The 17692-nt window shown below is 41.6% G+C and overlaps 1 protein-coding gene across 1 annotated transcript in view; it reads right to left on the bottom strand.

The window, feature by feature from the left end:
* Positions 1 to 846: 846 nt before the first annotated feature.
* The window catches only part of LOC133984731 (EVI5-like protein), a 38971-nt gene continuing 22125 nt past the window's right edge, over positions 847 to 17692 (bottom strand). The window contains exons 14-28 of the mRNA XM_062424191.1: positions 17149 to 17269; positions 16904 to 17044; positions 16515 to 16673; positions 15954 to 16100; positions 15400 to 15495; positions 11671 to 11766; positions 9306 to 9585; positions 5363 to 5497; positions 4988 to 5088; positions 4704 to 4941; positions 3883 to 4080; positions 2846 to 3225; positions 2159 to 2296; positions 1859 to 2024; positions 847 to 1623 (exon numbers count right to left, since the gene is read on the bottom strand). Coding sequence (XP_062280175.1) covers positions 1445 to 1623; positions 1859 to 2024; positions 2159 to 2296; positions 2846 to 3225; positions 3883 to 4080; positions 4704 to 4941; positions 4988 to 5088; positions 5363 to 5497; positions 9306 to 9585; positions 11671 to 11766; positions 15400 to 15495; positions 15954 to 16100; positions 16515 to 16673; positions 16904 to 17044; positions 17149 to 17269 — 2575 coding nt within the window. The 3' untranslated portion in view covers positions 847 to 1444. The remainder of the gene's footprint in view (positions 1624 to 1858; positions 2025 to 2158; positions 2297 to 2845; positions 3226 to 3882; positions 4081 to 4703; positions 4942 to 4987; positions 5089 to 5362; positions 5498 to 9305; positions 9586 to 11670; positions 11767 to 15399; positions 15496 to 15953; positions 16101 to 16514; positions 16674 to 16903; positions 17045 to 17148; positions 17270 to 17692) is intronic.

Raw genomic sequence — 17692 nt, 5'->3', positions numbered from 1 at the left:
ATCACTAACTCAACAAATGAATAATAAACCAAAGGTAAAGTCCTTCTCTGCAGCAGTTTGTCAGAGAACAGCTGCTGCATGTGGTGCCAAAACTCGTTTTGGTTTTTGTTGTTTTCCTGTCTGTCTTTCTTTCTTTCTTTCTCTCTTTTTTTTCTTTCAATAACAGCCATGAGGGTGAAAAAGCATCTGGTTAACGGTTAAATCAGCTCAGACTGTTTAAGGTTGAAACACAAGGCTGCAGTGGTCAAAACAAACAGGAGCTATAGCCTGTGGGCATTCCCAATCACAGCAGTATGACGCTTCCAATGTCTAAAATCAGCTTTCACTCATCTTCAGAAACACCTCCGAAAACAAAGAGCCTATTGGCTTGTTTATTATTATTGGCCTATTTATTGTAATTATCGGGTGGAAGCTTACTCAATTACTGCACGAACTAACTGTGATTATGACATTAAACCAGCACATTTCGATACTAATTTAAATAATAACAATAATAATAATAACAATGATGATTATATTAATTAGCAATATTTCTAATATATTATGAACACTATACACATGATAAATGACTCTGGATTTGGCGTAAAGGCTGCAAATTGCGAGGAAAGCGCTTCATTTGGTGTTTGATTTTAGCGAAAGTGAGGAAATAATTCTACACTTGTTTTATTCACTCTCTCCATTTCTATCATCTGGAAGAGAAAAAAAAGTCACCTCAGCTCATTTTCATTTGTCATTTTTTTCAGTTTATTATTGCATTGTTTTTTAATTCCTCTTAATACCAACAGGGAAAAAAATGAAAAAAAATATTTTGTAAACGACAAAATAAAAGGAAAAAAAAGTGCAAAATGTAAAATGTGTGAGATACCAGCTTGGTGAGTCTCAGGCTGTTTTGCCAGCAGCTCCGAACTGAAAACAAAATGCTCCTCTGTTCTTTGGACAGATGCAGATTTCCATCACTGCTTCTTTGTGTTTTTATTGTCGATCCGGTTATTTAAAGTGTAAGTACAAATATTTGGGTTTGAAATCCTTTCTAAAGATGATTCATATCAGTCGACATACAAACATGAGAAATGAATTCAACCTGTCTGATCTGCGTGTCTGACAGTTCGCAGCTTATCTCTGGTTTGTTGGACCTTTGGAACGATCTGCAGAAAGTTAGTAGAAGAAGTAGTGTTGATGGTCTCCACACTGCAAACAAGTCTGTAGGTAATACATTATTAGGCTATAATAAATTATAAAGCTCTATATATCCAATGCACTTTCATATATGAGGTTTTTATGAAGCTAAAAGTGGATCCAAAAAAATGTCCTCAAGCGAAATGTCTCATGTCTCTCTGTCTCTCTCTCTCTGTCTCTCTATTTAAAAAAAATAAGGACTCAGATTATATGACATGATGTGTGCGGTGAAAGGCGCGGTTTGTCCGTGAAAGGGACACTCGGCCCTTCATTTGAGTCCGTGCTGCGTCTCTTTGTGCCTCCGCAGATCTACTTTTCTCTGGAAGCCTTTCCCGCACATGTCGCAGCCGAAAGGTTTGTATCCGGTGTGTTTCCTGCTGTGCGTGATGAGGTTGGAGCTCTGGCTGAACGCTTTCCCGCACACCTGGCACTTATGCGGCTTCTCACCTGAAAAAAGAAAAACATTAAAATATATTTAGTTTGAGGTATATAAACTAAATTACATATTATTATAGCATGAATCGTTTTTCCAATCTGGGCTTTAAAATGTACTAAAATCAGGAACATTTGGGACTTTTACGCACAGGCGAGAGCCCGATTACGCATCCGTGCGTAATCATCCTCTAATTTCCACTAATGTACCACATTTACTGCTACATCTTTCTGTCTTTTCTCCACCTACCTGTGTGAATGAACGTGTGTTTCTTCATGTCTGACTTCTGGTGGAACCTCTTGCCGCAGTACTGGCACGGGTAGGGCCGGGTGTCAGAGTGGATGAGGAGGTGAGTCGACAGGGTTGACGACCTCTTAAAACTTTTACCACATATTTTGCAGTCGAAACTTCTTTCCTGAAAACGTGAGCAGAGGCGAGGTTAAGAGGACTTGAAGTTAAGCGGTGCAGCCCTTACAGGAAAGCAGAACGACAACAAGAGGAAGAAACACGGCAAAGGTGTGAAATCGGAGGTTTTTTCGCGTGAGTCACCTGCGAGTGTACGGCTTTGTGCTGCTCCAGGCTCACTGCGTGGCCGAACGTTTTGCCGCAGATTTCACACGCAAACGGCCGAGTGCCACTGTGAGACCTTCGGACGTGCACTTCCAGACCATGCGGAGTGGAGAAAACCTGGTGGACAGACAGAGATCATCATGTTAAAGAAGATTTGGAGATGATAAATCATTAAAATAAGATAAGATAAGATATTCCTTTATTAGTCCCACAATGGGGAAATTTGCATTGTCACAGCAGCAAGTGGACAGTATATGATAGATGATAGATGATAGATAGCCTTTTATTGTCCAATGGGGAAATTCGTTTTCACAATCTGTCAAAAACCCCACCAAGCATTGAAACAATATACATACACCCACATACTGTACAAACACCACCAAACATTTAGATGGGTGTATATATTTTTAACTGCATTTCAGGTGGGATTTCCCTTTATTTCCCCCTTCTAGAAAGGTCAGCGGTCACAGAGTGCATGGTCATCCTCACACACTCCAGCAGTGTGTGTTTGCTTAGTTCCACAGTAAGAATTTGGGATGATTTAATTTACACATCAAATAATGACAAATTATCAAATTCTTGTTGTTTTCCTTGAAGTTTACAGACTGTAGTTTGTGTAATACATAGATTTATCCCTACACTGCTGAAGCTATGCAGACATCTCACCTTACTGCACTCCACACACTTGTAAGCACCATTCAGGATCAGACTGGAGCACAGCAGGTTAGACGAGGCCTTCACTTCTGGTTTTTTTCCATGCAGGCTTCTCTCAGGGTACAGCAGAGCAGCAGCAGCAGCAGCAGCTTGCCTCCTGTACTCGCTGTAGGTCTCCTCTCCCAGAGCCTGCTCTGTGTACAGGGAGTTTCTGTCCCTATAAAAGGCAATAGCCGCCGGGCCAGTGTCCACCTCCACGCCCGGATGGAGGGCCTGCTGCACCAGGGACTTCAGCCCGGGCCCTGTGTAGCTGCTCCAATCATAGGGCCGGAAGGGGACGGTGTAGGGCTGGATGTCATCCACCAGAGGGGACAGCGATTTCTCCGAATCAACTGCAGGAAGAAACAGAGAGGTCAGATGAAATTTTAATGACACCATCGCCATGGCTGAAGGGAGGGGAGGGGGGCATTCCCAGGGCCCCACAGGACTGTTACAAGGAGTCATGTAATGTTCTCTTAGAGAATTCCCAGAAGGTGAGACTGTTGGGAAAACCAGGAATACGAGATAAAAGGGCACTCTCAAAGTTATTTATAAGGCCTAAAACATTTTAAAAAAAAAATAAACAAACTATATGATAAAAAAATATATTTTAAAAGTAGCCTAATTAGTTCTAGACAGGCTACTACACAAATGTTACAGCATGTTTAAAATATGTTGATACATGGAGGAGAAAGTGTGAACTCACTGAGATGTAATCTACCAACAAGGCTTCATACTTTTTATACATATGTGATAATCCTTATCCTCCAAACATGAAGTGTCATTTCTTAAAATGTGCTCAAAGATAAAAAATAATCTGACAAAAGATTTCAGACAGACATGACCTCATGTAACACTGTAATAATAACCCAGACTAGCGTTAAACATAACCGCCACCATCTGTGTTATTTCTTCCTCTCCTGTAGATTTTACTGTTATATCTCTTCTTCTGGGCCTTTGATTTTTGCAGTGCTAATGAAAAGGAGTGATGGAACTGTGTGTTTATGTACCCGGTGATGCAGAGGGGGACGGAGGCCTCCAGAAGTCCTCGTAGTCCGGGGATTGAGCGCACAGACTGTCGGCGCAGCTCAGAGGAGACTTGGGGGAGAAATGAGCATCATCAACCGGGTGAGAATCTGGAGAGAACCCGCACCTGTCCACAGACAGATCCACACACAGGTCCGCCTCCTCTGGGAGCTTATCTGCGTCTGAGCGGACACAAACACACTGTCAGCATCCCAACGATAAACAAATAAAGAAGATAAAACTATGATGGTTTTAATCCTGCTACATCACTGCAGTATCAGGCTGCTAGAGGACATTTAAAAATGGCCATAAATTACGTTTAAATTGCGTTTAGATTTATTAGGGCTCTAAAGAGTTATTACACACGGAGGCCAGTATTGAGTCACATACAGAAATATAATGGAATACAATAATCAAATGTAATGATTACATCACTATAAATATTATGATGTTTAATTAAATTTGAGAGAGGGGATTTTTTTTTGATTTTTTAAATTTAGTTTTATTTAGTTTTATTTTGTTTCAGCATTTTTGGGATAAAAACGTTTTAAGGCCTGTTTCAATAAAGTAAACGGATGTTGTTTTTTTTTAGTTATTTTAATTGTTAGATTGCTGACGCGTGTTCCACTTTCTGTTTCCTCTCTTAATATACCTTTGATTTTAATAATACGTTTGTAAATAAATAAAAACTTAAACTTAGTCTTATGAAATTCCATGTTATGTCCTCTGATAGGGTCAATTTTTTAACATTAAAAAAAACATTTTATTTTTAGAATAAGTCAAAGCAGCATCATTGTGCACATACCTGAGCATATGTTTGCAAGGATAGTGTCCAGCCGGTTATAATCATCGTCTAAACTGCGGGGCTGGTGGTAACTGTGCGCTTTCTTACTCTTCACCAGAAAGGAGCGAGGCATCTCTGAGCTGTGCACAACAAAAATCAATGAGAAATAATCCGTCTGAGTGAGTGTATAGAGGAGCTGCGCGATCTGAACCCCGTAAAGATTAGATCTCAACTGCTGGAGCGATGCGGCTGCAAGTGCCTTTTAAACAACCTGGCCACAGAGCATGCGCAAAAGCCACCGTCACCGTCTGCCAGGTGTTGCCATGGACAGGTGTCAGTCCAGCCCACCACACTGCAAAGAATATCCTGTGTGTGGTGTAACAGCCAGCACGTCGTGTGGTCACAACTAATGAGAGAACAGTGTGAGCGTGGGAGATGTGCAGTGACTCCTCCCCAGTAGCTTCACTCATCTCAAAACTTATTCATTCAAGCAGCCTGTGACGTACACATCTACCTTTACTCTGCTTTTGTTTTCAAGAAAAACACCCGTGGTCTTATGAGTAGCCTTTTCTTAAAAATACAAAAACCCGACAATAAATGTGAGTCTGACTTCTTTTTTTTTTTTTTTTTGCAGTGTTGAGGCCAAAGCCTGTAGCTGCTGGTGGCCCCTCGGCTCAGACAGTGGCTCGTGTCTCCAGAGGAGCCCGGGGCCATCAGGAGGAGTGATAGGCTCCACGCTTTATCAGCTCTTTGCTCAATCGTGGAGGTGGACGTGGGGAGAGGAAACACGGAGGAGCGCCTAGACTCTCTGGGCCCTGCAGTTGTGGTAAATTAAGGGGTGGGGGAAATTCTGACTGCTTTATTTTAGGCCCTAGCCCACAGTCAGCTACAGCCTATATATGCATCCATAAATAGACTTTCATCAACACTTCTCTGAGTCTCCCTTCAGGTGTGTCTGCAGTGTGTTTTACTCCTTAAAAAGGCAGTGACATATTTAGTGATTGACAGTAATTACAATGATCCAGTGTAATAAAATGATCACCTGTGATTAAACCTCACACGTTAGGAAGGCTTTGTCCCGGTCTGGTGGTCAGATGAGCTCATACACTGTTATTATGTGACAGACACTGACGTTCTCACGCCTGCGGGGACAGTTTCACATTACGCTGGACGTTACGTTCAAAGGGAAGAGTCCCATAACAGAGACAAATTGTCTTCTGCAAGGCGCAGATTATAATAGCGCCTGTTTAGCGTCATTACGCACTGAACAATAGAGGTGCGCGTCCAGATGCCTCTGATGCAGGTGGAATACATGAACCTTCTTTAAAGAGCAGTTCATTAAAAACACTAGATTTACTGTACAGCATGTAGATATCAACCAATGACTGCTTAGAACATCTTATTATTTTATACATTTAAGCTACGACTTTAAGCACAGTGTCCTCATACACTGCACGGTGAGTTTAACATCTCCTGCACCAGCATGTAAATGAGCTCCACATCTGTAAAAGATGTCTCCACTAAAACACACATCTGCAGCCCCCTGATAGGTTCAGGGACTCCTTCACTCGGCTGTCAGTTAGAGCATTCAGTCACAAGGACACAGCAGATCATATATATCCATAATGATATGATGAATGCATTTTTCTATGAAGACAGAAGATCAGTGAGGACAGCGTTAACGCTGCAGACTGAGCAGCTATCAGCAGGCCAAATGACAGACAGGAAATCAAAGCGCCACACGCCTCAGCTCGGCGGTCGCATCCGGACGCGGTGCTGGTGCTGGTGCTGGTCAGGATACGAGCAGATAAAAGCAGAAGCCCTGCTGACCACACACTGCTGCTAATAACACACCACAGCTGACAGCTACAGTCCTGTTATCAACCTAAAGACAACGCACCGATAATAGTAGGATAAAACATTATTTCACGTTTTTTTTTTTAATCACCTGTAGTTTAGCAGGAGCCAAAGTAGAAAGTATTTCTGATCGCTTGCATGAATGCCATTTTATCTGATTTACTGAATAACTTAAATATTTCTCATTCACTGGTGAAATTCACTTTTTTTAAAACGCCTCCACGTGTGAGAAAAATGATTGATGTGTGCACCACTCTGCTCCTCAGCGTCACACCTTAATGCGTCCTGATGAACGTTACAGGATTCAATGTGGACACACTTACGGTTAGTTTCAACATTTAGAAATAAATCAAAACTGTAGCTGTAACACAATCTATGCTGTATTATGATTTCTGTTATCTGTTTAAACCTAACATAATGCGATTTGATCTCATATTCGGGTAGTGTTAAATTCGAATCTATTACAATTATACACCGATTTAATTAGTAGACTAATGATTTAAATCGGATTTTTGTAGCACTTGGACAAAAACTATAGTTAAAGTGAAATAGTTGTTTTACACAGCCGGAGCATCACAAGCAGCATGGAGTGACTGGCTGTCACTGCGCCGCTAGAAGCGTTCAAGGACAGTAGTTGGTGCTGTTCAACATATATACAAACATCAATCACTGCTTTAAATATAAAATCACTCAGCTCACGCTACTTTAGCTATTATTACTACACTACACTCAGTGTCTAATAGAAAAAATCATCAGCCGCATTTGGCAAAAATACAAACCTGGTTAATCTTTCAAAGTGCCCGTAGTGAAAAGCTCTTAAAATGTGGTTTTCTGCATGAAATGATTACTAGTTGAGGCTTAGCTCTACAAACCGCGAGAAATCACTTCCTGAAAGCACTCAATCTAAAGCAAGAATCTTCACAAAGGAAGGCAGCGTTGAGACAAAACATCCCACATGAACTCACACTCATCTGAATGCATTTTGGTTCAGTGTGAATACATTCAGGTTAGAAGTCTGCAGCCACAATTTTTAAAAGAAAAAAAGGCAGATGGAAGAGTTTATTCAACGTTTTATTGTGAACTCATCACACACACACACACACACACACACACACACAACAATCTCATGTAGTCTCCAGAGTGTGCTGACTGCTCCATCCATAGCGTTGCCTTTGTGTCCTTACTGCAATGCAGACTCAAAAAAAAAAAAAAAAAGTGCCAAAACATGATCTCCCCTCCCATCAAACGACACAGGATATCTTGTTCATGGAGGGGACATTATCATCACCTAGAGAATAGTCAGAATCTTTTTTTTGTTTCCTGGACATGACAGCCCCAAGACTGCTGCGTTCACTTCCACCACGTCTGTCAGTGAATACAGGAGTTAGTGTTCAACACAGACATTCAGACAAACATTTACCAGGTCCTTTGTGTGTGAAATGGAGTGGAACTGGCCCATGGACAGCACAATGCAGAATATAGTGCTTACTTTGGTACACTTGATTTTTTTAAAAAGCATCATCGCCTCCCCTCCATACTGTGTTATAAAGTGTACTATGATGCGTTCTCAGCTTTTATCAGCCAGTTGAGGTTCCCTAGGCCTGTCATCCATTTCCGTGCAAATTTGTGACACAAAGCATATGATAGACATTAGTCATGTTTGACTTATCGGCGAAACAGCAATTAGTATTCAATGAACTGATTTTCTGCAGGGGCTCATTTTGAAAGTAAAGTTGCGATGCTTCCAGAGAACTCAAGAGAACAGCAACAGTAGTTAAGAAATAAATCTGTCCTGTTTTCTTCTGCTCAGAAACATCCGATTCATCTGAAGCCGTCTACTGAGAAAAGCTGAGTGTTTGTCTCTTATCGGACTCTCTCCTCAGCTGTCTCTAAAGCAGGATTTATCATTTAAACTAACATGTCCCTTTTTTTTCTTAATTGTACAATATATTTTAAACATATGCAATAGATACATATTTTCAAGTTCAAAGGGAATTCAAAAAACAAAACAAGACATAATACACATTTACATATCTACAAGTTTGCAGATGTCACCATTGATGTCGTGGTGCACCGGCCCTGGTGAAAGGCATGCAGCATGTGCTAAGGCCAAAAAGTCAACACTGGCTGATCCAAGCGGCTTTGATACCATGCTCTGATCAAGCTCATCAAGACAATAGATATACACACACATACATACATACATACATACATACATACACACATGCACAGACACTCATACAATTCTGCCTCTGCATGATGGACACTTAGTAGTAACGGCATCAATATATCTTTGATGTTCATTTATAAAATGCTTTAAAAATATAAAAACACATAGGATGAAGTGTGTAAGATAACATAAAATGTTTTTATTGCACAGTCTCTTTCTCTGTGTTGTACCTAGCTAAAGGGGGTCAGAGGAGTGATAGACTGACCCCCTCTAACCCCACACCCTGCCCTTCTTCCTCTGGTCTCTGTAACCCAGTCGGGTTTGATACGCTCCACATTAATTCATTCTCTGCTGAGGTGCAGAGCTGTTAGCTGGCCTCCAGCAGAAAACACAGGATACAGAAGGGAGGTAAACAAAGAAAAACTAAATCTATAAGTGTGATTCTTATGATATGAAATGATGACGCATTTCCATTCTGAAATTCAGTACTCCAGATCCACACCTCTCCTCTGAAATGGGCTGCATGGAACACCCTCTCTTCCTCATTGAGTGCTGACAGCCTGTGTCTTGACTCTGGCACCCAGCGGGTGCTCGTCACACGGTGGTGGACTTGTGGCTGCCGCTGGAAGGTACGGTGAGCCGCAGGGCCTCCCCATCGTCCTCATCCTCGCTGTCCGTGTCTCCGAGGTTGGGGCGCAGTCTGATACGGCCACCACTGCCGCTCCTCTGCTGGGTGTCCTGGAGGGTGGGGTCCTTGACTCCATCTTCATCTGAAGAGTGGTAAGACTCATAATCCCCCACGTAGTGATTGACGATGTGGATCCCATCAAAAGCGGCCTGTTTGGCCATGCCCCTCTGCCCTTTTAAGCAGCAAATCTGTGGGAATAAATATAAGGAGTGTTAGAGGGCAACACAAACTGTTTAATCCTGCATGCTAATAGAAACCAAACACACACTGACAGAGATGATATGAATCAATACATCATCAGTGACATTTCTGCAGTATCACTGACACAAACACAATGGGATGTCTTTCACAAATGTAACAGTCAGAAACCAAATGGGAACAATATGATAACATATGACCTGTGTCCCACCTCCATACTGCATATAGTATGCATATACTGCTTTTGTAGTTAACATATTGAAACAATAGTGTCCATTAAATACAGGATTTTGTTTACTTAATGTTGTCACTTTTCCAGTGTTAATGCAATACATACTTAACAGTATGTAGTTTTGATTTGGGACACAGCTATTCTTGATGGAGCAGAGATCACTCCATTTAGGACTTTGTAGGAGACGGTTCCTGATGCCTCCTGTTGAAAAGTTTATGGGAGTGGCTGTTTGCTGCTCTTTATCAGAGGTAGAGAAGTTAACCTGATTATATTTGCCAAAACAACCATTTCGTCCTCATGCATAACCAAACACTTCTGAAGAGAGATCTTACCTATTTGGACTTATGTGACCTGTCCAAATAAGTTTACTCAACTTCTACATTGCCTCTTTCTGGTGCACTAAGCTGACTTGGACTTACTGCACCTTATGCATGTACACTGCAACTGCAGCTGGTGAGAACTGGTCTGAATCCAAATGTCCACCCTCTGGACTTGACCACTGAGCACTCAAGGCCTTCAGTCATATGTACTGTGACATCAAGTCTGCGAGGGTGCTGGGCTGCAAGGGGATAAAATGCACTGAGACGGACTAAAGACCTCCTGTGTTTCCATGGAGAAGTCTGCACCCCAAGTGGACTTTCTTGAAGTCTGCAGAAAGTCCACTTGAGGCTCCTTGTGGACTTGATGAATTGTGCGTTTGGACAGCCTTCAGCTCTTGCAGACTTCCCAGGAACGCATCTACAAAGTCCATGAGTCTACAAGTGCAGTGAAGTCTGGACATTTGGATTCAGCCCTGCAGTTGTAGTGGGTGTTTCCCCCAATTAACCACCAGGGGCAATAGTGAGACCATTCAGGCCATGCTTGAAAACAACACAAAGGTAAGGTAACTTTATTTAAAGGATAGCAAAAAAGACTAAAGGTGCTGAGTAGTAGTAGTTTGTTTGGCAACTGTCCACTGGGTTAACTTTTCTCATTAACAATAAAGAGCAAACAGCCACTTCTGTAAGCTGCTCAGTGGCAGCATCCAGGACTGTCTCCAGTCCCAAACAGGGCTACAGAACATAAAAGGTGAGGGTCAACACAACGTCAGGTCTGAATCACTGGAAGTCACACGGACATCTGTACCAACTCACCTGGGTCGGCCTGCCGGGCAACAGACATGTGGAAACAGACGTATTCAGAGACCAATTTAGAGTACGTTATACGTCAACAAGCAGTAACATGGAAAAACAAAAATAAGCCTTATTAAATGCACCTGTCTGGTGTGACTTCATGTTGTTGCCATGCAAAAAGGAAACTGTGATCTGGTCAACATCTCAAAATTTCCAGCATTATGATGCATGTTTGGGCTCAAAACGTGACAGAAAGATGGTGGTGGGCTTTGGAACCTTGCAATGCTCAACTTTCAGGTTTGCTCATCAGACAGTTAGAATGATTCATAGCAGACCGCTGTTTACCCGAAGATGACCACCAGGCAAAACCAAGTGACACAGGAAATGACTCTGAACACCTCTACTTTTTTTTTTGAAGATGCAACAGTTTTAAAAATACATGCAAATTCTCTAGTAAAGAGATGTGTAGGCCACATATCTATGAAGGTGTTTTCAGGAGGTATAAACAAGCTCTGTACAGGAAGTCTCTGGGTGTAGTTAGCACTTCTACTAATCTGTTAGCCTCAAAGCAAAACCATATCTGAGGGAATGTTGTGAAATCTTCTGAAATGACAGATCAAAGAAATAGCAACAATAAATCTGAATCCCTAAAGTGAAGAAAAAAAAAGTAGTAAAAGTAGGTAGTCTGAATAGTGATGGATGTGTACAGTAGGTGCTTTTACTAGTCTCACCTCATGTTTTAGCTCTTTTATCTGGTCTTTGAGGTCATGGATGTACTGGCTTGAGTCTGTGTGGTTCAGCTGGCCTTGGACCTTTCCTTCTTCTTTCTGTTGGTACAGGAGACAAGTTACAAAAAAAGAAAAAGCTACAGTACTCAGTGATGCAGGGTGTTTTCCTAAATACTGAGAATGTAAAGAAATGGTTACACTTGCGGCTTAATAATATTTAACACCACGACGGCTGATATAAATTGTGTTGTTTTTTTTTTTTTAAAGCATCACAAAGTGTCCTCCAGATGTGAGAGAAACACAATAGTGTCATTTGTGCTTGATTTCCTCCCCTGGGGATGAGGCTGGTTGTCGGCTTTAACAGTTAAACAGACCATGTGATGTTTACCTTCCTCACTGAACACATCTGCAGGCACAAATACTCTCTCTATCTCAAACCTCAAATCACGCCCATCACCCTGCCAGTTAGTAGAGTGAGAGTTTAAACCAGGGGTTGCATCATGAAAACGCAGTCCACCCCCACCCCTGTGAGTGCTGTGTGTGTACATCTCCCATAACTGGCCAACACCCCAAAATACAGATAGGGGTTTCTGATTCCTGTGGTTAAAGTGAGGATGAATGTGGCATGTCCCAGTAGGCTTCTTTTTTTTATCAAAGAGAGGTCTAAACAAGTGACATTATTCCATGTATCTGTTGTTTTTGAGGTTTTACCCGCTCCAAAACACTGCAACGGTAAAAAGCAGGGCAGTTAATATGACTTCCTCGTGCTCAGCTGTGTGAATCGCCAGGTGTCAGGCTGTGGCCGCGGACGCCAAACGTCTCAGCAGGAGCTTGTGTTCCTGCTCCCCTCAAACCCTGTTGACCTTTTAGTTTTAACAGCAGAGTGACTGAAAGCTGGAGAAAATGGACGTGTGTATACAGTACAGACACGTTCACTTCTCAACCTGGTCTGTGCAGGATCTATGAGACAAACTAAAATCTTGCTTACTAATACAAACACAGAGCATATGCAATGTCTTTTAGAGACTAAAACATTTTGTGTAAATCTCTGAGCATGTCATAGAAACCTCAAAATAAACCATGCATGTCACTTTTGGTAGAGTCTCAGCTTCAAGATGAGAAACCACTTCCTATCAGGCCCAGAGAGTGTGGAGCTGTGGCGTTTACAGAGGCTATGGCTGTGATAGTGAAAGAGTCCTACACGTAAACCTTAATAGATATCAGAGTTTCAGTGACAATCTTCTCCCCGTTACCGAGCAGATGTAATCAGCCTGTTCTAGCTGTTAATTCAATCTCTGCAGGGGTTATCTCCAAAGCTACTGAAGGACTAAAAATGGTGCACATCACCTAAATGTTCTAAGTGACAGACTCCACGGCTGTGTTGTTCACTCAGAGTTTAGAAAAAGCTAATCTGACCACAGCGACCTCTGACAATATAAACCCTGATGCAAACTGTCACCGCCAGTGTGCGTCACAATGTGAGACGTTGAACCTGATTTTTCTTTTTTTTCTTCTTCTTCTTCTTCTTCTTGTTCTTCTTGCTTTATTTTCTTGCAATTGACGCAGTATTCACCCCACAACTTACAGAGTAGGTAACCAAACCACAGACCAAGAAGCCAAGGCTGGCACACTGATTGCAGCTCAAAAACCAGCTCAAACACCTTTATTGCCCCCCCTTAGGAAGAAAATATGCACACACACAAACACACACACCACACAAAAATACACACATGTTAAAAGCTGCTCCTTAAATGAATGAAAAACTAATTGTTAAACCCTTTGCAAATTTTTTGATGTACTGAACTAACAGTTCATTATGCAGATGCTAAAAAGTGTGAGGGCGGTAGTGGTAAATTTCTGGTGTTGCATGTTTTTTGCTCTATCACCTAGTAACAAAACCTCAGACCACACTGTGTGATTATGTGTGCCTGTGAAGGGAAAAGAGGGGAGGTTTTTGTAGTTGTCATACTTATAAATAGTATGGGCCTGCAAGCTAAGACTACCTGAAACACCTTAAACTAAGGAATATATGTGCAACAGTGCTCTGCAAAGCATCCTCCACTGGACCCAAGTCACAACTGTTTCCAACAGAGCTGTCAGTAACTCGGTCACAGTTTATGATTTCAAATGTGATGTTTACACTTTTATCAATAAATGCTGTCAGCACTAAATGAAACTGATATTCACACTGCAGAAATGTGAAAGGCGTCTTAGTATTGCTGCTGACTGAGAATCAACACACAATTGTCCATCTCTATTTATTTGCTTGGCCTTTTCTTTTCTGCTCAATCTCGCTTCTAAGCACTGACAGGATGACAGTTAATATAATTACAATCACTGCGAGTTTCACATTTGTGCTCCACCAATCGCTAAAGACTTCTTTCCACTTTGACCTATTGCCTGGCTGATCAGTGCTAAATGAGTCAAACTGTGATTCAAAGTTGTAAAACAAATAAATCCTTTGAAATTACAAAATGTAGATACTATCAGTATATATGTGGGTTCAATACCAAGCTTAAAACACCCACTTGTGACTAAATAAAAAGTCCTGACTCATCTACAAACCTTTAGTTCTCTAACCGGCTTAGATCTTTAGCCACCGAGAAAGAATTCCTTAAAAGGCTTTAGACACATAGTCAAACTCTACTGCAATTTAAAGCATAAAGAAGATTGAAACTGACACTCACTGTTCATAATGAAGCTTCACTCATAGGAAAAGAAGCTGACAGACACTTACTTGGATCCCACAAACAAGCCTCAACCAATTCAGGATAGATTTCTAGATGATTTTATCTTTTATCAATCAGTTCTCTCTCAGTGTTGTTGATGAAGGGCCGCGCCTGTATTTGTTTTCTGTCATCCTTGTTGTGTGTGGCGTTACATTTGTTTGAGGATAAATATTGAGCTTCTTGTGTCCAACTTCATTCATCTCACTGTTTCATGTCTTTACACATAACTCCTAAACGAGTTGTATTTATATCTACAGTTGGTGCAAAAATACAACTAAAAAACAAACATAATGTCGTGTCACTGTGTTTAAAGCAGCTTCAGACAGTCTTTAACTTCACAGCCAAGATTATGTGTCATACAAATTCATGGCTTGGGATATAGTTTTACTTTTTATTAACCACACCAGTCTGTACTCGCCATTTTACATACAGCATCCACAGTTTAGGTGTTGACCTCACATTTCCACTGCTAACATCTGCATCTTGAACTTTAAATATTTCTGTGCATTACTTATCTGCTACAATGTGCGTGGGCTTTGATCAGATTTGATTTCTACTTGTGTCTCCTTGGCAACATAAGCAACGAAAACATCACATCTGCTATCAGATTGAGTTTCTCATACTGTGATTGGTGCACGGAAATTTGTGACATCCCCTCTTTCCAACAAGCACCACCCACCTCAAACCAGTGACAAGAGCTCAAGCGAAACCACAAATACAGAAATCACTCATCAGCTAATTCTAACTTCACCAAGTGTTTCTAAAGTCCACGTAGAGGCTCACAGCTTACAGTAAAGAGGCTAGGATCAAACACTAACAACAAACCTTCATCCCATCAATGAAAGAGGCAAATATAATTCAGCGTTGTCCTTTCACATTCCTGTGTGGGACATTACTGTATTTGTGTGAAGTTTAGAGATGTTAAATGTGGTTTGTGAGGGAGTTGATGATATCCAGAGCTTGCGTGTGCTGAGGCTGCAGTGTGCTGATGTTACACACAAACCTGAATCTCGAGCTCTGAGATATGTTGCTGGAGTTCAGCCATAGCAGCAATGTTGTCAGCTTCTCTCAGCCTCACTGCCATCACCTCTTCCTTACTCTGCACAAAACAAAAGACATTATCTCAACAACAGTTTCAAGATCTATGATGCTGAATGTTCAGCATATTTTCTTTAGAAATGTAGGTGAGACTAGCATGTCTTATTGAGCTGTGGAGTGTGAGAGTGTGAATGTTTCAGGGGGGAAACCCTGAGCGAAGGGGAGTGTTGCAGCATCAGCACTGAGATATCATTGCTAACAGCAGCCGCAAGTTGCTTCCTCCATCTCAATCTAGATGGTGATCTAATCACACAGACATCACAAGTGATGAGTTTGTGTTAACTGTCAAGTTAAAAAAAACATGAGGCTGAAGGGGGAAGACTTAACACAACCGGAACTTCTTTCTCCTAACAGTAAAATAATCTATAATATACAATTTTACATGTTACTTTGAACTTTGAAGTGTTTAAAATCTAAGGCTATATTTTTAAATCAATCAGATCAGTAGCATATTGGTACCTTGCACTCAATCTCAGCTTGTCTCCGCTTGATCTCCTGCAGTTGCACATGCAAATCTTTGTTTTGCACCGTCAGTGTTTGTACATGCTCCCGGAGACTCTTGCTCTCCTGCTCCGCCCGTCGCAGGTGGTTGCTGTGAATCTGATTCTGTGAGAGCAAAGAGTTATACATTTAACTTTTTTTTTGTTTGTTTCAATTTAAAATCTCTGAAATGTGTGGATACATTCAAACACAAAAGCTGAGTAATGAGTTCCGCTTGCACTGAGTTGTGAGCAACAGATGACTGCTGCCCTCTAGAGGCCACTGTGTGACAATACAGGTGGAGAATTATTGACTTATTTTCCAGCTCATTTACTGTCTGACATACTATAGACAGGTAAACTTAATCACACCATAGCTTTATGGCCTCTCACACAGCAAGTTGTGTCTGTATTACAATGCACATTTAACTCCTTATGATTAATGTAACTATAAGAACATAAAAGCTAAGAATCTGATAAAGCAGGACGAATATTTAGTCATTCAAAGAATGTGTGTGATTGGGTTAATGTGGCCTCTGACCTGTGTCTCCAGCTCCAGCATCCTCTGCCGTGTTTCTCTCAGTTCTGCCTGAGCCTCGGCCTCACGCAGCCTCACACTCATCAGCTCGTCCTGCAGCTCGCCCAGCGTGTTCTTCCTGGGGCTGTCCTTCCAGCGACCAGCGGTGCGTGCCAAGTGACGCTGGGAAGAGGTGTCACAGTCAGTGCAAAACTTTACACTGTGCTTTTTTCCATTTCTGTTTGACAGCCTTCTGAACTTTGATGTATAAGGTTGAAGCTGTGCTATATGGTGTGTGCATATTTGCATTTTTGAACTTTAACTGTCTCTTGCCCTACATGATATCTCTCTTTAGGTTTTAATCAGATGTTTGATCAATGACTTGTCTTTGTCTAAATTGTGTCGGCGCTCACCTGCCAGTGGTCCTCCAGATCTCTGACCTGCTGCCTCAGCTCTTTTAGGCCCGTCAGAGCCTCCGCCTCTCTCAGCTTTGCCCCAATCAGCTCTTCTTGTAGTCGTACAACATTGGTGTCATCTGGTAGCGATGTGTTTCTCTGATGGAGGTGTGTAAGAAAGGTATGTTATTAAAAGCCAGCCACAGTGATGTAACCCAGCTGAATGGTGACTGAGATTTAACAGCGTTTCTGAGGAAACACACCTTTTCCACCTCCAGGATCTTGTCTTGCATTTCTTTGAGAGCACACTGGGACTCTGCCTCCTTCAGCCTGGCCTGCACCAGTTCTCTCTCCAGCTGCAGGACGGACTCCTCAGAGAAGCGAGGGGCTCCCTTCTACAACCAAACACCATGTGAGTGAGTAGAGACTTTAAAACAGAGCAAGTGTCGATACCTGTGTGTCCTCTATGTCAGGCATTTACTGATGAACAAAATAGCCTCCAGTCATATGAACCAAAGCCCAGAAATAATTCCACTCTATTAACAAACTCATCTTATGCTACATACATTATATTCCTGTGGAGAAAACACACCTCGGTGCATCTTCACACTTCACTACAAAAGAACTCAACCTTAATTTCTGATGGCATCAACCACTTTGCCTTTTACTTACACATAAATAATTCATGACTGCTCATTGTGAAACAAGATTACACATTATGTAAAACATGGTAATGCTTGCACATTAACATCTGGAATACAACCATCAATAATTAAGGCTGTTAGGTCAATATATATGCAAGGAGAG

This window comes from Scomber scombrus, chromosome 8 (assembly GCF_963691925.1).
Source record: "Scomber scombrus chromosome 8, fScoSco1.1, whole genome shotgun sequence".
Lineage (NCBI taxonomy): Eukaryota > Metazoa > Chordata > Actinopteri > Scombriformes > Scombridae > Scomber > Scomber scombrus.
This window is presented reverse-complemented; position numbering and strand designations above follow the sequence as displayed.